The sequence below is a fragment of the Amblyraja radiata genome, chromosome 3 (assembly GCF_010909765.2).
Source record: "Amblyraja radiata isolate CabotCenter1 chromosome 3, sAmbRad1.1.pri, whole genome shotgun sequence".
NCBI lineage: Eukaryota > Metazoa > Chordata > Chondrichthyes > Rajiformes > Rajidae > Amblyraja > Amblyraja radiata.
In genome coordinates, this window is record NC_045958.1 from 59,499,695 (window position 1) to 59,520,036 (window position 20,342).

Below are 20,342 nucleotides of genomic sequence, written 5' to 3' on the forward strand. Positions count from 1 at the left end.
CAAAACTGATGAGAAACAATTTTTCGTTTCTCCTGTGTATGCAAGTACTCAGTGAAATGACAATAAAGTGAATACTTAAATATTAAAAATTATAAAATTAGAAGGCTCAAAAACCATGCAAAATGAACGGTGGAGAATAGAGTCCACGGAGCAGGAGAACCAGTTTAAAGTCTCAGCATTGACAAGTTATGCTAAACAATACGGTTCAGTATTTGGTCATTTTAGGAAAATAGATACAGTTACTACCATTTTAAAGCAGGCAGGTAAGTTCAAAACCATCATCAGTATTTCGCAAATTATTGTACAATGCAAGGAAGATAGTCTTGTAGAGAACACTCAACATATGCCTGCTACTTAGAGCAAGAGAAGTAGACTTTGCAAGACAGATAGAATGATGAAATGGATGGCAGAGTAGCAAAGGTGTTCAAATGGAACGGCAGTTAAACAGGATATTTCGAAGTACAGATGAGGAGGTCTTGCTGTATTTAAAAGGAGCTTTTAAGTTTAGTTTAGAGATACAGCGCGGAAAAAGGCCCATCGAGTCCACGCTGGCCAGTGATCCCCGTACACAGGGGCTTTATCCAATCAAACATCTGAAATGTTAATCGATTCACCTCCATAGATGCGACTCAACTTGGAATATTACGAGTTTTGGTTTACTTAAACCATAAATGGCATATTTAAGTTAAAATAATTAAGAATTTTTTTGAAAAAAATAACTGTGTTCTCTAAAGTACACCTCTGATAATCATAGTAATTATTTAGGTTTATAAGTTATGGATTAATACAAATCCAAAAGAGATTTTGTAGAGTTTTATACATTGTTGGTTGGACTTCAGCTTGAGTATATGGACAGCTCTAGGTAGAAAACATCAGAAAGGATGTGAATGGTCTCAGAAGACTGCTGAGAGATTACCATCCATATACTACTTCATTTACGGAGATATTGGAAGAAGTAATTGAAAAATGATGGGTTCAATAGATCTTAACTTCAAGAGACTTTACAGTAACTTTGAGATGAATTTTTGTAACTAATATCCAAAACAAGCCTACAGCTAACCCAACCATACTTCCTCCCACCCTGCATCCATAAGGATTACAATCTCTACTATCCTAATATTTACTGAGATGAGCCTTTCTACAGATCTTCAAGATGCCTTCTTCCTGAATCATGGGTGTCCTTTCCTACAGTCGCGAGCCCTAACTCACATCTTATTTATTTCTCAACACCTCATCCCCCAGTAGAGGAAGGATAGAATTCCCCTGGTTCTCATTTTTCACATCCAACAGATCATCCTTCCCAATTTCTGCCAGTTTCAATGAGATTTCACCACCAGGCAACTTCCGCTCCCCCTTCAACTTTCTAGTCTATTTCCTTTGCAGTTCCCTAGTATGTTTTTCTGTTTAAACAAGCCACTCTGTTCTTCATCCAGGAATCCAAATAATCTTTCCAGATGAAGCAACAATTTATTTGCATTCTTCCAATCTAGTGTATTGCATTCAGTGCTCACAATGCAGACTCCTTTACATTGGAAAAACCATGTGCAGATTAGATAACTGTTTTACAGAGTACTGTATTCAAACCAAAAAAGCTACACGGAGCTTTCCACTTGAATTCTTTGCATTCAAAGCTGTTAGTGGTCACCTACATTGTTATTATGAGTGCCAATGCAAGAGGAGCCTTCAGGTATTATGCATTACAACATTTTAGCCTCCACATTGAATTCAACGATTTCAGGTAACTCACGTTTTCTGTATCAGAACTGGTCAGTGGTGCATCATCCATCTGTGATGTTGGCTCATTTTCTCCTCCCCACTGGCCTGACCTGCAGGGTATTCCCAAAAGTACTGCATTTTATAGACTTGATGTTCCTCTGTTTACTCTAATAGTCTTGTTTAATTTATCACCATCCATCTCTATGATAGTCTGGCCTCTCTCCATTAGAAATATTGCTTTTGTCCTAAACATCCCTCCCATCCTCTGCAAATGCAACTAATTTTGTTTTCCAGGTCATCCACAATCAGTATCTCGTTCCTGCCTTCTCCCCATATCCCCCGACTCCACTATCTTTAAGAGCCGCTATCTTTGATTCAATAACATCTTTAAACCAATTTTCTTTGAAGTTTGTGCCTTAAAATGTGGTGTTTTACAATAAATCTCTGCAGATACCAAGCACTACTATGTAGTCATACTTTTCAAAGAACAGTATACCCTCATTATTACAGAAGTGGCGGCGCTGGTGAACGGCTGCGGCTCGCCTGCAGTCCGTTTGTTTTTACTTTTTTGTATTGTTTTTTTTCGTTTAGTTAAGTTTTTGGTTTTTAGGTTTGTGTTATGTGTGTGGGGGGGGGGGGGTGGGGGGTTGAAACAGGGCTTTCTGTCTCTCCCTTCGGGGGAATGCGACTTTCTTGTATCACCCTTCTCTGCCTCCGTCTGCGCTGAGGCCTAATGGCGGAGCTGGCGACCTCGAGGCTCCGGAGGCAGAGCCCGTCAGGACTCGCCCTGGGCTCGCTCCCGTGAGGGCAGCCCGGCTCGGGGTTGGAACGGCGCTCCCGTGAGGGGCTGAGACGCGCCCATGAGGGCGGCCCGGCTCGAGGGTAACGCTGCTCCTGTGAGGGCGGCCCGGCTCGAGGGTAATGGCGCTCCCGTGAGGGCGGCCCGGCTCGAGGGTAACGGCGCTCCTGTGAGGGCGGCCCAGCTCGAGGGTAACGGCGCTCCCGTGAGGGCGGCCCGGCTCGAGGGTAACGGCGCTCCCGTGAGGGCGGCCCGGCTTGAGGGTAACGGCGCTCCCGTGAGGGGCTGAGACGCTCCCGTGAGGGCGGCCCGGCTCGAGGGTAACGGCGCTCCCGTGAGGGCGGCCTGGCTCGAGGGTAACGGCGCTCCCTTGAGGGCGGCCTGGCTCGAGGGTAACGACGCTCCCGTGAGGGCGGCCCAGCTCGAGGGTAACGGCGCTCCCGTGAGGGGCTGAGACGCTCCCGTGAGGGCGGCCTGGCTCGAGGGTAACGGCGCTCCCGTGGGGGCGGCCCAGCTCGAGGGTAACGCCGCTCCCGTGAGGGCGGCCTGGCGTGGGGCTGAGACGCTCCCGTGAGGGCGGCCTGGCTCGAGGGTGGAACGGCGCTCACGTGAGGGCGACCCGGCTCGGGGCTGGAACGGTGCTCCGGTGGCTGAGACGCCGTTCTGGCGGCGGCGGCCCGAGTCCGGGATTCGGCCGCGGGCCAGTGGACGACATCGTCAATATCTTTGTTACTACAGGTGCACAACCTTTTATCCGAAGATCCAAATAACGAAAAGCTCCGAATAGCGGACATTTTTTCGGTCCTCGAAGAAAGGTCCTTGAAGACGTTCACCGAGGGCGGCCCACAGAGATGACAGCGGAACCTCCGGTCGGTCCTCGAAGAAAGGGGAACTAAATCCCCATTCATAAAAGAGAAGGTGAGGGTATATTGCGCGGGAGGGTCAATAATTGACAATCTGCTGCTGCCTGCCCGCTGAGTTAAAAAGTTCCCACGGTAGACTCACGAAACACTGTGTATCGTGAGTCTTGCGTGGGAACTTTTTAACTCAGCGGGCAGGCAGCAGCATATTGTCGCTCCCTTCAGTTTCACCCCACCTACACCCCTCTGCTTCCCGGCCATGTGTGTGATCCCTTCCCTCCCCTCTCCAGCTCCCCGCCCATTGCACTGTCTTCACGTCGGCGATGCCAGCAGGTCAGAGCCAGTCACCGGAGACGTCAGGACCAACGGGACACGGACCCCCAGGCCCACTGCAAGCACGGAGATCCCAGAGACCCACAGCCAGCAGCAGCCCAGCCCCGTTCCAACTCCAGAGGAAAACTGCAAACTGGCCGGAGACGTCAGGACCACCAGAAGCCGCTCCCCGATGGGCCGCTACGGCGACAAGTGGCAGTTCGCCCACAGCCCGAGCTGCGCCCCCTCATCGGGACACCGACCCCCAGGCCCACTGCAAGCACGGAGATCCCAGATCAGCAACTCCAGCCCAGCCCCGCTCCAACTCCAGAGGAACACGCTCCCCATAGGGGCAGAAGCTGATGGTGTGCAAGGTACGTCTTGTTCTTGGGGTGGCGCAGCTCGGGCTGTGGGCGAACTGCCACTTGTCGCCGTAGCGGCCCATCGGGGAGCGGATTCCTCTGGAGTTGGAGGGGGAGGGGGGTATTGTGCTGTTTGATCGCCCCCTGCTATCCCAGGGACAGGGAGACACAGCGGCTTTTGAGACTGGTGGGCAATCACTTCCAAAGTTCTGCCCACACAGTCAGTACACCTCTCCTACACTGCATTTCATACAAACATTTATTCTGCAAGAAAAAACTACATTGAAGACTCAAACTCGCGACCGAGTAACTGCCGGGATCGAGGCGCAAACTCGCGACCTAGGCCGCCTAAGGGCATGTAGCCCCGCTAGGGTGACATGAGTGCGAGAGGTGATTCAATGCTGCGGTCACATTTACAAATTCAGGAATTCATTCAACACACTGCATTTCATACAAACATTTATTCTGCAAGAAAAAACTACATTGAAGACTCAAACTCGCGACCGAGTAACTGCCGGGATCGAGGCGCAAACTCGCGACCTTGCGGATATGAGCCGAGCACTCTACCACTGAGCTAGCCGTTAAAATCTACGCTAAAAATCTTCCATTCCGAAGGCCGAAAAATTACGAATTACGAAAAGTGTCTGGTCCCAAGGCTTTCGGATAAAAGGTTGTGCACCTGTACAAGCTAACAATACTAAATACTAAAGCAATTGCTTGTCAATTTCAATGATCTCTGCAGTGTAACTAGCAGCCTGTGATCTTAAAAGAGACAATCCGCTATATCCGAAATCCATTATAAAGTGGTCCATAATAATAAGGGTTTACTGTCCTTCCAATCAACTCCTCTCATTCCTTAATAATCTCAGTTTAGATTTTTGAAACTAGTTGCATTTTATATTCTGATCATACATCCCCATAATATCCCCTTGATATTAATTTTATTCCTTTGCATTTAATTCCTGTAGCAATATCAGCTTCCCAATAGTCAGTAGACGAGATTCCTCTGTAATCTTGTCATTTAAATATACTTCCACAATAATGGCCAATTCCACATTTTTTCAACTTTTGCCATTTCTTGACCTATCTACCTATTGAAGCCCGTCTCCTTCATAAATTAGCTATCATTGTACATTAACAAATTTCAGAATAATACCTCCGGTCTCTTCAGTTATTTACATAAATTGTCAAAGTGGATGCACCAGAGCCAATCCATTGGGCCATCTTGCCCATTTACACCCAGTCTCTTCATAGCCAGCAGGTTACCATCTATATCACGTTTTCATTTATACATAACATTTGATGCAGCATCTTCTAATAAATTGGACTCTTTCCTTTTCACCAAACCATGTTGACAATGCCTAGGTAACTTGACTTTTTGCTAACTCACTCACTAAATCTTTAATTAGCTCCTAAAACTTTCCCCACAAGAAAAGATTCCTGCATTCTGCCACCCTCCAATACTGTAAATTTAGCTTAGTTTTTCCTTTCTTGGCAGATGTTACCCAACCCGAATACTTTCAGCTTTATTTCAGATTTCCAATGTGTTGTATTTCTCATCTGTTGTATTTATTTTCCTTTTCTCCTCCACATTCTGTTTACCTCCTCCTCCATCATCACATTCTCACTGACTGCATCGGCAACACATCATCTGGATTTACTTGCTTTCTGCCCCATCACTAATATTTGCTTTGATCTCATCACCCCACCCTAATCTGTAGCATAAAACGTGTTTTCTTACTTTTCCAGTTTTAACCTCTTTGCTCTACAGGTTTTGGCTTACCTTGAGTGTCCTGCATATGCATTTTATGTTTGCGTTAAGAACAATAAACCAGCTGTTAAAAATTAAACTGTTGTTCATTGGCAAACCAACCTTTGCATCACATTAGCTTATCGCCAACTCTGCCATATCCTCATACCTTCTTGAACATTGTGACAATGGCAACAGATGTTAAGCCATTGTTTTCCAAGCTATTGATTTCATCCTGAGATGTCCAGTCTACAACCTTCAACTGCTGGAATGTTTTTGTTATGTTTCTGTAAACTTTACCTGCTGCTTGCCTGTGCCATTCTGAAATCTCTTTCCATTGACATTTCTAAATGCGTCATCTGTGAACTTTGATATTTTGCACTACATCTCTGAAATTGCAACGTCAATATTGAATCCTGAGGATACCACTGTATACTACTCTCACCTGTTTACTTTTTAAACTTTCAAATAGATTTCATACATGTGGGCTGCATATACAAAACTTTCTGAATAGCCAGTCAAACAAAAGAAATGAGACTGCAGAAAAGTCTAATCAGGGGTCCCCAACCTTTTTCATCCCGTTTACCGCAACTTTATTTATGAACAACTAATGACGAACAGAAACCAATACCAGAACCAAACAGTCAGTCAATGAGAAAAAATATGTACAAATCCAGAATCAACACATTTACCCCCTGGGTAGGCAAAATTTACCCCTTGGGAATTTACCCCAGGTTGGGAACTCTTGGCCTAAATGAACCAAAACCTGCAAGTATGTTAATGTACATTTCAAAAGCAAAGATAGAATGCTAGTATAAAATTAAACATGAGTATTACCTGAACATTTTGTAAAGTGTGATTTAATGTTTCAATGAAATTCTGTATTTCATCATCTTTGTTTGCCAGTGTTGAGATTATCCTTTGCAATTCTTCCTGTAATTAGAGAAAAACACAAGTTAACTACCTAACAAAACCACACACTACATGTGCACTATTACGATGTTATTGCTCTCGCTGCTCAACAACAATGAATTAACCACACGTTCCATACGTTTTACTCTTTATTGTCTAGCATGAAAATCACCAGAAATGTCAAATGGGTATCTATTTAATGCAGAATGCACATATTACTATATGATACACAGCACATTGCACAATATTTTCCAATGTTGAATGTTCTTGCTCTCGCTTTATACCATCAATCCTCAAGGTCCAGCATAGCTCTATCATTTCTCCTAGCCTACAAAAGAAGCTGATGACTAATTTTGAGAAATGAATCTGCAGATCTCATGTCTTTAGCAAATGCAAATTATGTCTATTTGTAAGATTACAGTCCTCGTGGCAAGCTGCCATCCACTTTATAATATACACCTTTTTTAAATCTACAGCCTTTATGTTCTTTCATCTCTCTTCTCTTACTTTTCCAAATCCAGTCCATTGCTTGAATTCAAGAATTGAATTTTTGCTTCAAAATTTCAATCCCAACCCTTTGTGGCTTCCGATCTAATCGCTCTTTGCTTAACTGTTGACATTGAACTTTCGCCTCTCTGCACTTCGCTCAGTGAAGAATTCTTTGATTTATAAATACTAACTAGGGTTCATCCTAGGATCTGAAAACACAGTAAGCTTGTCTAATCCACCAATGTGCAAGGTAAAATGAAAATGCAAAATTAATTTACCTCCATTAAATTCAGTAAAAACTAATCTGCAGTAGAACAAGCTCATCCTTTGACATGCTGGTGCGATCTTTAACTACAGTATTGGAATTAAGGCACTGCAACCCCAGTCTCCAGTAACATCCTGAAAATATTTAATGTCAGTAAAAAAATCTCACAAAACCAAGTTCTTCAGAATTACTAACCCATTTTTTAACCTACATAAAGAGTCTGATCATCTTGTTCAGATACATAATACATATGGACGTTTCTCTTAGCTCCATTTATTTATCTTTTCAAAGTCAATCTGTTACCCACCAGCATGCTTGTTGATGAAGAAAAGAATAAGATGGAGACTCAACCACCCAAAATTCATTACCCAGAATAGTGAAAAGGACAGCTTGGACTTGCATTAATCAATACTGACACTGCTAATCTCATCCTCAGTAATCTTCCTACCTTCATATTATTATAGTGCTGGGCAAAAGTAAGGGCAGACCACTGTACATTTGTGCCAAGAATACACACATCTCATTACCAAAAATCAAATTCTATCCAAACCAATAGTCAAGTATAAATCTTAAATTGGAAGCTCTTTACTGCTGTTGCACAGTTACCAGTGTCACATATTTGAAGTCTGCCAATCCACCAAATTTGTGGCTAGTGGATTTCATGCCAAAATTAAAATTGAACGCACTATTTTTGGACCTGGCCTTACAGACAGGCTTTGTGTGTATTTCAGACATTAAAAAAACAAGATGTATAAGAAGTTCAACAGTCAAGCGTGTTTCATTGTCAGAAGCATTGACAACAGAACAATGAAATCTTATTTGTAGCAGTGTACCAAGCCTGCACACACAGATAATACACGTCCAATAAATTAATAACGGTACTAGTACAAAATAAAAGTCCGCGGTGCAGCCATAGAAAGTCCACAGAAGTTCATAGTTGAAGTTATTGTGCAGTGTTCCAAGAATCTGATGGTTATTGGGAAGATGCTATTCGTGAACCTGAAGAGAACAGTTTCTGCCTCCGGTCACCTCTTTCCGCTAGGAGTGAAATGAGAGCATGGCCAGGCTGATATGCGTTGTTGGCTGCCTTTGAGGCAGTATTTCTTGTAGATCGCTTTGCTGATAGGGAGGTTCAGTACATGTGATGGACCGGACAGTGTCTACCACTTTATAGACTCCTCACTCCTGGGTTTCCAACTTGCTGAATCAGGCTGTGATACAACCTGTTTGTTGACATACCAAATCTCCTCAATCTTCTAGGCACTGGACAGATCTTCAGAGATATGCATGTGCAGGAATTTAAAGCGGTAGACTCTCTCCACTGCCTTCCCGCCGATGAAGACAAGTTCATGGATCCTTGGCTTTCCCTTACCAAAGTAAACAATCAGCCCTTTGGTCTAGCGATTGATGAAAGATTGTTGTTCTTGCACCATTAAATCAGACCTTCAATCTACCTCTATATTCTGACTCATCACTATCCAACAACAGTGGTATCATAAACAAATTTAAAGATGGAGTAACTGGGTCTAGGCCAGTGGTTCTTAACCTTTTTGGCACCAGTACGCTCACACGCGAACAAAATACTGTATGTGGTATGTACCTTTGTTAGATTCCTAAACATGGGCTCAACAAATTGATATGTTACTTACAAACTTACAAAATTCTTAGGGGGTTGGACAGGCTAGATGCAGGAAGATTGTTCCCGATGTTGGGGAAGTCCAGGACAAGGGGTCACAGTTTAAGGATAAAGGGGAAATCCTTTAGGACCGAGATGAGAAAAACATTTTTCACGCAGAGAGTGGTGAGTCTCTGGAACTCTCTGCCACAGAAGGTAGTTGAGGCCAGTTCATTGGCTATATTTAAGAGGGAGTTAGATGTGGCCCTTGTGGCAAAAGGGATCAGGGGGTATGAAGAGAAGGCAGGTACAGGATACTGAGTTGGATGATCAGCCATGATCATATTGAATGGCGGTGCAAGCTCGAAGGGCCGAATGGCCTACTCCTGCACCTATTTTCTATGTTATTTATGACCCCTTCATGACCCCCGGCAAAGCCCCAAACGACTCCCATAGGGGGTCACGACCACCCCAGGTTAAGAACCACTGGTCTAGGCTATACCAGGGGATTCAAACAGGAGCTTGAGCTTAGTCTTGAGGTGGTCCTATGCTGACAGTTATTAAAGAGGAAATCTATTTGCCAATTCATACTGTTAGGGGCTGGCTGATCCAATTATATAGGATGAGCAGAAACCCCCAAGCTACATTCAATAAACAATCTGACGTTCTGCTATAATGTTGGTTTCCATTAAACATTGAATATAACATGATCAATGAATTAGGGAACACTATTTGCATTACATGGACCGAATTAGTCTTGATTTGGAACTGGTGAACCATGTGAAAGTTACTTTGGAAATGGCAAGTGGATAAAATCTATATTGGAAAATAAATGTTTCCATGTAGCTGCCCCACAGTAATCAAACACTTGTTTCTTAAGAACACACTGCTAATTTTACATTGGGAGGCCATGGAAATTGAAAAATTAGTTATTGACACGTGCAATATTACTCACTTAATCAATGTAAACTCCAACCTAACAAAAAACGTAATTCTTTAAAATACCTTTATTTTTGAAAGTCCTGCAGCTTTGCTAATGCAAGTTTGAAACTCTCCAGACCCTAATCACCTTCTCGCCATTGACATAATTGTCCATATAATACAATTTTCTATAACATTGCGGGTAGAAGCTGCTCTTGAGCATGGAGGTAGCAGCTCTCAGGCTCCTGTACATTCTTTCCAAGTAGCAACAAGATTAGTGTAACTAGTGTGGCTTTGATGATATTACATTTTAGACTTTAGAGATAGAGACACAGCGCGGAAACAGGCCATTCGGCCCACCGAGTCCAGCAATCACCCCCATACACTAGTTTTGTCCCACACTAGGGGCAATTTACAGAAACCAATTAACTTGCAAACATGGGCGGCTTTGGAGTGTGGGAAGAAACCAGAGCACCCGGAGAAAACCTACTCGGTCACAAGGAGAATGCATACACTCCATTAAAAAACACCCCACTAGTCAGGATTGAACCGGGTCTCTGGCGCTGTAAGACAGCAACTTTACCGCTGTGCCACAGTGCTGCCCCCTAGCTAGCTTCTTGAGCCAGTGCTTCCTGTAGATCCCTTTGATAGTGGGGCAGTCAATATCCGTGATGGACCAGGCAATGTACATCACTTTCTGTAGATCTTGTCATTCTTGGACGATCAAGTTACCAAACCAGGTTGTATACACTCAATCATGCACATGTACAAGTTAGATAGAATATTTGGTAACTGGACAAATCTACTCATACCTCTGAGGATGTAGAGGAATTGATGAAGTTTCTTTGCGATTGCATCAATATACTGGGAGCAACGATAAGCAGACCCAGGAACTTGAAGATATTGACTCTCTCCACCGATAAAGAAATATTCATGGACCCTGGGCTTTCCTTTTCTGAAGTCCAGAATCAACTACTTGGTTTAATCCCTTTTTAAAACAATTTTGCCGCAGTCCAATCAACTTCCCCCAGAATCTACCATTATCTGTAAATTACTCCATTGTGTACAGAAGCCAATTAACCTACAACCCTACGTTGTTGGAATGTGGGAGGACACCCAAGTTCCCAGAAGAAATCGATGCAGTCACACGGAGAACATTGTTACAAGTCACATCACTGTGACAATATTTGCTGAGACTATATTTATCAAGCGTCAACACATAGGTACATAAATATTTAAAAAACATTTACAGTCATTGGAAAAAGTAATATTGTGTCATTTGGAAGCAAGCTTGTAATATATGAGTATTGATACAAGTTTTTGAGCTTTTCTGAATGATACAAAGTAAACCCACACTATAACAATGGCTCCAATAGGGCCAAAAACTTTAATTAATTAATTTCACGATTGATCTTCCGTCAAGACTAACATACTATACTACATACAATACTACAAACCAACGACTCAAATTTAATTACAATGGGCAGTGCTAGTACACCACAGTGATACAGCACTTTCGTTCTGCCACCACAAGATTTAACATCAGAAAATAAAATCACCCACCTCATTTCTAATTTCAGTCCTCTTGGGCCACTGCCAAGTATCCAGTTTTTCCCTACACTACCTCCAACTCATTCACCCTCACCTTCCTGTATGGATAATACTTAGATATAGCAAGGAGTAACATATATGGTTGGTTCTGTACAGATACAATGGATGCTCTACTCATTGCCTTTCACTTAGTTAGACTTGGGGGTCTGCAGGAAAACCAAGACAATAATAATAATAATAATAATAATAATAATAATAATATCTTTTATTGTCATTGCACATCAGTGCAACGAGATTTAGTATGCAGCTTCCAACCGATGTCAAAATAAATAAATAAATAAATAAACTGTGCGGCGTTACCATCTGAGGGAGACAGTCCAGGGAGGATGGGGGGCACTCAGCAGGGCTGGTTCAGAGCCGCTATAGCTCTGGGAATAAAGCTGTTTCTGAGTCTGGAGGTTCGGGCATAGAAGGCCTTGTAACTTCTGCCGGAGGGAAGTAGTTCAAACAGTCCGTTACAAGGGTGTGAGGAGTCTTTATGGATGCTGACAGCCTTCCTGAGGCACCGTGTGTGGTAGATGCCCTCCAAGGCTGGTAGCTGTGTCCCAATAATCCTCTGCGCTCTGTGGACGACGCGCTGAAGAGCTCTCCTCTCCGCCTCCGTGCAGCTGAGATACCACACAGAGATGCCATACGTTAATATGCTCTCTGTGGTGCAGCGGTAGAAGGTTGTCAGCAGCTGTTGGGGCAGACCAGTCTTATTTAATGTCCTCAGGAAGAACAGTCGTTGCTGTGCCTTCTTGACCAGCGCAGCGGTGTTGGTGGACCATGTGAGGTCCTCTGAAATGTGAGTGCCCAGAAACTTAAAACTGGACACTCTCCACACTTTCCCCGTAAATGGAGATTGGGACGTATTCTCCATTATGGGACCTCCTGAAGTCAATAATCAGCTCGTTGGTCTTGGAGGTGTTTAGTGACAAGTTGTTACGTGCACACCAGTCCGCCAGGTTCCTCACCTCCGCTCTGTATTTTGTTTCATCACCGTTGGTGATCAGCCCAATCACTGTTGTGTCGTCTGCAAACTTCATGATGGTGTTGGTGTCGAATGCAGGAACACAGTCGTGAGTGAAGAGGGAGTAGAGCATGGGGCTTAGTACACAGCCCTGTGGTGTGTCGGTGCTCAGGGTGATAGTGGAGGACAGGTGCGGGCCTAGTCTCACTGCCTGCGGTCACTCCGTCAGAAAGTTCAGGATCCAATCGCATATCGGCGAGCTGAGGCCTAGCTGGTGGAGTTTGGTGGTGAGCTTGGTGGGGATGACCGTATTGAATGCAGAGCTATAGTCAATGAAGAGCATCCTCACGTACGTGCCCTGTCTGTCCAGGTGAGTCAGGACAGTGTGAAGAGCCAGAGAGATGGCATCCTCTGTCGATCTATTTGCCCTGTATGCAAATTGATGAGAGTCCAGTGAGGCAGGGATGCTGGATTTGATGTGGGAGAGGACCAGCCTTTCGAAGCACTTCATTGGAATTGGAGTTAGGGCAACCGGGCGGTAGTCGTTCAGGTTGGTGACTTTAGACTTTTTCGGCACCGGCACTATGATGGCTGTTTTCAGGCAATTGGGGACCGTTGCCAGAGATAGAGACAGATTAAAGATTCTTGTGAATACCTCTGCCAGCTGTACAGCACAGTCCTTTAGTACCCTTCCCTGGACTCCATCCTGGCCTGCAGCCTTGCGTGGATTGATCCTACGCAGAGCGCACTGTACCTCCTGAGTGCTCAGTGTTAAGGCCTGTCCCTCCGCCATGGCCGGGGTTATTCCACTCCTGGTGGTATTGCCAGTTTCGAAGCGGGCAAAGGTGTTTAGTTCGTTGGCCAGTGTGATATCACCGTGGGGGCAGGCGGGGCTGCTCTTGTAGTCAGTGATGTCCCTGACACATGCTTCTGGTGTCCGCGGTATTGAAGTGGTCCTCCACCCTTTGCCTGTGGATGTCTTTGGCCTTTTTTATGCCTTTGTTCAGGTTCGACCTGGCAGCACTGTAGGCAGAAGTGTCCCTGGATTTAAAGGCATTGTTGCGTGCCCTTAGCAGATTCTGAACCTCCTTGTTCATCCAGGGTTTCCGGTTTGGGAACATCTTAATTTGCTTGTCCACTGAGACAGTCTCCACACAGCAGTTGATGTAGGAGAGGACAGTGGATGTGTACTCCTCCAAATCTACCTCTGTACCACTGGTAGCCTGTTGTGCAAACAGGTCCCAGTCTGTGCGATCAAAGCAGTCCTGGAGTTGTAGGGTGGCGTCCTCGGGCCATATTTTGACCGTCCTTATTGCAGGTTTGGTCTTGCGGATGAAGGGTTTGTATGCAGGCAGTAGAAACAGTGAGAGGTGATCGGATTGTCCCAGACGATTGAATATAGACAAGAAATGTAATGCAAATCCTCTGTCACCCCCAAAATGGGAAATATCTTGGAATCAAACTGGGATGCAATTACAGACTGGTGAGAACGTTGAGTAGCGAGACCTGGGATTGTTTAGCACCCCTAAATTTTAAATAAATTGAGACAGCCTTCTGTTCCTGGTACAGCACTCGCTCTCTTAATTTTTGGGGAGGAAAAAAAAACTTGAATGACTGTTGATCAATGTATAAATGGCTAATTGTCCACCATGCAGAGTATGTAGCTGCATTGCCTGTAGAGAAACCGTGACCGTATGAAACAGTCGAACAGCCCGCAAGCTGTTTCCCATGCAAATAAACCACTTGCATTCAAAATCTGGACTTTCACATGTTGATTGTCTGTGATTTTAACACTGTTTGCTTCATTTAGCAAAGCCATCCAGGCAGCCCATCTTTCGTTCTCATCCACACACATCTCATACCTCCCTCTCTACAACCAACCCCCACCAAATCAGACCATGCCTACATACATTGCCCCCCCCCCCCCCCCCTTTCCCCACAACACCAGGCCATCTTTGAGCATGTTTATCTTCATCAGATTCTCCACCAAAAGCAAGACAACCAACATCTCTCCCAACCAACCGCCCTACCTGCCAAGACCCCAGCCCACCTCTTCTTCTTCCCCCACCCCCAAACATAGAAACATAGAAATTAGGTGCAGGAATAGGCCATTCGGCCCTTTGAGCCTGCACCGCCATTCAATATGATCATGGCTGATCATCCAACTCAGTATCCTGTACCTGCCTTCTCTCCATACCCCCTGATCCCTTTAGCCACAAGGCCCACATCTAACTCCCTCTTAAATATAGCCAATGAACTGGCCTCAACTACCTCCAAACACACGAGGGAGTCTTCCATCACGATCTTACTCTCCTCCCAAAACACCCCAGCCCGTCCTCCTCTCCCCTCATAACACTATAACCTGTCGCTTTCTCCAACAACTCAACCCACACCATGTTTCAAAAACCGGGAGGGGAGGGTTGGGGTGGTGGGGAGGGCCAGGGAGAGGGTCGTTGGGAGAGGTCGGGGAAGAGGCCGGGTGGAGGGTGGGGGGAGAGAAGGCTGCGGGGAGGGGAGGGAGCAGGGCCGGGGGGAGAGATAGAGCAGGGGGGACAGAGCGCCGGGGTGAGGTCGGGTCGGAGGTGATGGGTGAGAGGGCCGGGGTGGGGATGGGAGGCCGGGATGAGAGGCGGGGGGGAGGGTCGCGGGGGCTGTACTTGTCGGGAACAACGGCTCCGCCTTCCCAGAAAGTGGGGTCAAGTGGCAACCAGGCGGCGGTGGTGATGGTGATGGTGATGGTGGTCCAGGCGGGCCCGGCGCCCCCGGGTCTGTGTCTGTGTCGTGTGGTGTCGGGCAACTTACCCGCTGCGCGTCCATGGCTCCGCGAGCAGCCGAGCCGCCGGCAGCCCACGCGCATGCGCGGAGCACGCCCGCCTGGCGACTGGGGCAGGGTGACGTCACGGACTGTGACGCAGGCGGCGCGCGCTTTGTGCTGTGCTTTTCGTTTTCTCTTCTTCGTAGTGCAGAAGTTGTGAAATAAAAACTATTGCATTGCAGAACCTGCTATAAAAAGCGAGCAGCGTTTAATTGCAAGTACTGAATGGGACAAATTGACCCTGGGATTTTAGGTCTTTGGTGAAACATTTTGACGATGTTGCCCCCAATTTTTTTTTCTTCATAATGTGAACGTGGTAATTTCATTGCAACCGGAATATTGCTCTCGGGCTCAAACCTGTTTGCAAGTGTTCATCTCCTGAAGCCCAAGTCAACCCCTGTGACCAAGGTTACAGTGCAGATCACAGTAAAAGAAAACAGGAGCAGGAGTAGGTCGCCTTGCCAATGAAGCTTGTCTATTATTCAATACGATCATGAATGCAGTGGTTCCACACCTCAAAAAAAATCCTTAAATAGAATCCCAAATGTCCTAGAATTTGATGGTATTTCCTGAAATTTTCAAAAATGCGTGCTATTTGGGTTTTTTGCGGGCACACGTTAACAACACAAAGAAGAACAAGGCAAAACAGATTTATGTAACTACACCGTACCTGCCGGCTTCTGTTACTCACTTGTACAGTGTTATGCAAAGCAGTTTTGTTTTTTCAACCTGCTCTCATGTGTCTCGGTTTCTGCTCTTTCCCTCCCTCCCCCTTTCCCTCCCTCCCCTCTCCTCGTCCCTCCCTCCCTCTCCATCGCTCCTTCTCCCTCGCTCCTTCTCCATCTCTCCTCCCTCTCTCACTCCCTCTCCGCTCTCTCTCCCCCCTCTCTCTCCCCCCCTCTCTCTCTCCCCCTTCCTTTTCTCTCTCCCTACCTCCCTCCCTCTCTTATTCCTCCATCCCTCGCTCTCTCTCTCTCCTTCTTCCTCTCTCCCTCCCTCTTCCCTCTTTCCCACACTCCCTCTCCTCTCTCCTCCCCCTCCTCTCCCTCTCTCCACCCCTCCCCCTCTCCATCTCGGCCCCTTGAGCCCACCCACCGTTCTGTAAAATCAAGGCCAATCCCAATGAAACTGGATCCCACCGCCCACTGGTAACTATTCACCACTAGGCTTATCCACAATTCTGCCATTGTCTGAAAAATAATCAAAGGCTCAACTTCCACTGAGAAAGAGAATTCCAAAAACTCATTGTTATACAGTCTGTGACCCATAGCGCTGTGGCCATAGCACTATGTTTAAAGCCCATAGCGCTGCAGCTGGTAGTGCTATATTCTTGCTATTGAGCGAGGGCAGCGTAGGTTTACAAGGTTAATTCCCGGGAAGGCGGGACTGTCATATAGTGAGAGAATGGAACAGCTGGGCTTGTATACTCTGGAGTTTAGGATGAGAAGGAATCTTATTGAAACATAAAATATTATTAAGGGTTTGGACACGCTAGAGGCAGGAAACATGTTCCCAATATTGGGGGAGTCCAGAACCATGGGCCACAGTTTAAGAATAAGGAGTAAGCCATTTAGAACGGAGACGAGGAAACACTTTTTCTCACAGAGAGTTGTGAGTCTGTGGAATTCTCTGCCTCAGAGGGCGGTGGAGGCCAGTTCTCTGGATGCTTTCAAGAGAGAGCTAGATAGGGCTCTTAAAAATAGCGAGTCAGGGGATATGGGGAGAAGGCAGGAACGGGGTACTGATTGAGGATGATCAGCCATGATCACATTGAATGGCGGTGCTGGCTCGAAGGGCCAAATGGCCTACTCCTGCGTCTATTGGCCTTTATTAAAATCTGACAATGTACGCTTTAACCACATATGATTTTTTTCTATTACAAATTTCAAATTGTGGAGTACAGAGGCAAATAAATAAATGATGGGTCTTTGTCCCAAACCATATGGAGGGCACTGTATAATTAACAGCAGCATTGGGAATTGGGAACAGTTTTGCGAGAGGGGAATTAGGAAGATCATCTTTAGGGGGAGATTTATCACAGTTTGAGGGTAGATGGCAGGTCAGGGGCTTAGATGCCATTTTAATGAACTGTTGGACTTCCATATTGCATTTAGAGGATTAAGATTACATTTGTTGAATTATTGAAGACCCTATGTTAACAAGGGCCAAGCAAAAGGTACGCAGCAAATTACATCATCCTATGTGTTATTGGGATTGCAAGGGTGACTTATCAGGAATCAACGGTTAAATTTCATAATTGGTGTAATTTGAGTTGGAAATAGTTGGAAATGTGATTTATTCTGGATTCAAATTTCAAACACAGAGAGCCGAGAAATGCAGGGGTGTGTAATCTAATCCCTGGGTGCTGTAGTCTGGTGGCTTCTGCAGAAAGTCAACAGTGCCATCCTGTCAACATAAAGAGCATAGTTGTACAATTCAATTTAACAACAATGATATCAAAAAAATGTGCTGCATGTCATTTAATGTCAGTGTGTATTCCTCATGACATCGTGCCCATGCATTTCAACCGAGAGAACCTGTGGCAAATTTGTAGATGTGTGAACTCACCTTACAATGGATCCAGTCATATTTAGTGATATGTTCACTTGACCCATGTGAGAGAATTAATAGTCTTCAATGAGTTTCAAATAACATGTTAAATTCTTTTTTAAACAATAAAACTAAGATGGAAATGTTGAAACATTTCAATGGAATAGTAACACTGACGTTGGTCAGAATAGGCTGGATTGCATGTGACCAATACTCCACCATGAGACTAAGCATGGAGGTTAAATGTCCTGCACACTTTGCAATCAGCTCCTCAAGTTTATGTCAACCATGGCTGAAGAAAATATTCAAATACAGTAATTGACTTTGTAAGTCCAGGTAAGTCATTTGTTTTCCTTCACTATTTGACTTAAAGTTGTTAATTGATTTCCAACACCTAAACGTGATTTCAAGTAAATTTATAATTTTTGGATAATTTTTATTTGTTTATGTCTATTTGCACAGATGTCCTTACCAAGTGTATCCCTGGAGGAGTTTCGAGAACAGAGGAGCAAGCTGCAAAAAAAATCAGGAGGGCAAAAACGGGACAGGAGATAGCTCTAGCAGATAACAATAAGGATAATCCAAAGAGATGTTATAAATACATAAATGGAAAAAGGGTAACCAGGGAGAGAATGGGAACCCTCAGGAATCAGAGCAGTCAACTGTGTGGAGCCACATTAGATGGGCAAGATTCTCAATTAGTATATCTCTGTTTTTACTGTGGAAAAAGATGTGAGGACCGAGGAACTTGGTTCAGTCAGTGGAAATGTCTTGAGAGCAGTCATTATTGCGGTCCAGGAGGTGCTGAAGGTCCTGATGCATTTGAAGGTAGACAAATCTTCTGGGCCTGATCAGATATATCTGAGGACACCGTGGGAAGATAGGGAGGAAATTGTAGGAGCCCTGGCTGAGATTTATTATTAAATACGTCATTAAAATACGGGTGTGATCCCGGATGGGAAAGTTGTGCCTCTATTCAAGAGGGGCTGCAGAGAAAAGCCTGGGAACTACAGGCCAGTGAGCATAGCATCTGTGGTTGTAAAGATACAGGAGAGTTTACTGAGGGATAAGATATACACGTATTTAGATGGAGAAGGACTGATTAGGGATAGCATGGTTTTGTACGTGGGAGGTCGTGTCTCACGAATCCGATCATGTCTGATGAAGATGTGACCAAAAAGGTTGATGAGGGCAGAGCTGCAAATGTTGTGTATATGGATTTCAGCAAGGCATTTGACATGGTTCCGCAGGGTAGGCTGCTCTGGAAGGTTAGATCGCAAGGGATCCAAGGAGAGATTGCTGAATGGATAGAAAATTGTCTATCGAAGGAAGAGGATGATGGTGAAAGGTTGTTTTTCTGACTGGAGGCCTGTGATTATGTGGTGTGCCTCAGGGTTTGGGCTGGGCCCATTGCTGTTTGTCATCTATATCAATGATTTGGATGGTAATGTACATGGCATGATTGAAGATAATTGTCAAAAATTGCAGCAGGATCATGATCGGTTGGGCAGGTGGGCTGAGTAATGGTTGATGAAATGAAAAATGTGAGTAGTTGCATTTTGGGAAGTTTAACATGGGCAGGACCGACACAGTGAATAGTAGGGCTCCGGGGAATGTTGTAGAGTAGAGGGGTCTAGGAGTGCAGGTACATAGTTCCTTGAAAGTGGTGTCACAGGTAGAAACGATGGTAAAAAAGATTTTGGGCACATTAGCATTCATCAGAGTATTGAGCATAGAAGTTGGGAGGTCATTTTGCAGTTATATGAGATGTTGATGAGGCCACATTTAGAGCAACAACCTTAACCTTGCACTAAACGTTATTCCTTTATCATGTATCTATACACTGTAAATGACTTGACTGTAATTATATATTGTCATTCTGCTGACTAGATAGCAGCAATAAAAGCTTTTCGCTGTACCTCGGTACACTTGACAATAAACTAAACTGAACTGAGTATTGTGTTAAAGTTCTAACCTGAATATTGTAGGTAGACAAAAAAGCTGGAGAAGGTCTGAAAAAGTGTCTCGACCTGAAACATCGCTTATTTCTTTGCTCCATAGATGCTGCCTCACCCGCTGAGTTTTTCCAGCTTTTTTGTCTACCTTCGATTTTTCCAGCATCTGCAGTTCTTTCTTAAACAAACTGAATATTGTGTTCAGTTCTGGGCACCATTTTATAGGAAAGATGTTGTCAAGCTGGAAAGGGTGCAGAGAAGCTTTATGAGGATGTTGTCAGGACTCGAGCGCCTGAGCTATAGGGAGAGGTTGAGCAGGCTAGGACTTTATTCCTTGGAGCGCTGGAGGATGAGGGGTGATTTTATAGAGGTGTACAAAATAATGAGAGGAATAGATTGGGTACATACGCAGAGTCTTTTGCCCAGACTAGGGAAATTGAGAACCAGAGACCATGGAT

General features: G+C 44.9%; 1 protein-coding gene across 5 annotated transcripts in view; it reads right to left on the reverse strand.

Moving 5' to 3' along the window:
• The window catches only part of fsd1l (fibronectin type III and SPRY domain containing 1 like), an 87,977-nt gene extending 72,536 nt beyond the window's left edge, over window positions 1-15,441 (reverse strand). For 4 of the 5 annotated variants that reach the window (XM_033017864.1, XM_033017863.1, XM_033017861.1 and 1 more), the window contains exons 1-2: window positions 15,367-15,441; window positions 6,637-6,732 (exon numbers count right to left, since the gene is read on the reverse strand). In XM_033017864.1, coding sequence (XP_032873755.1) covers window positions 6,637-6,732; window positions 15,367-15,381 — 111 coding nt within the window. In that variant the 5' untranslated portion in view covers window positions 15,382-15,441. Of the gene's footprint in view, window positions 1-6,636; window positions 6,733-7,478; window positions 7,596-15,366 lie in introns of those variants that run through there. The other variant, XM_033017862.1, reaches the window with a different exon arrangement.
• Between the last annotated feature and the right edge of the window lie 4,901 nt (window positions 15,442-20,342).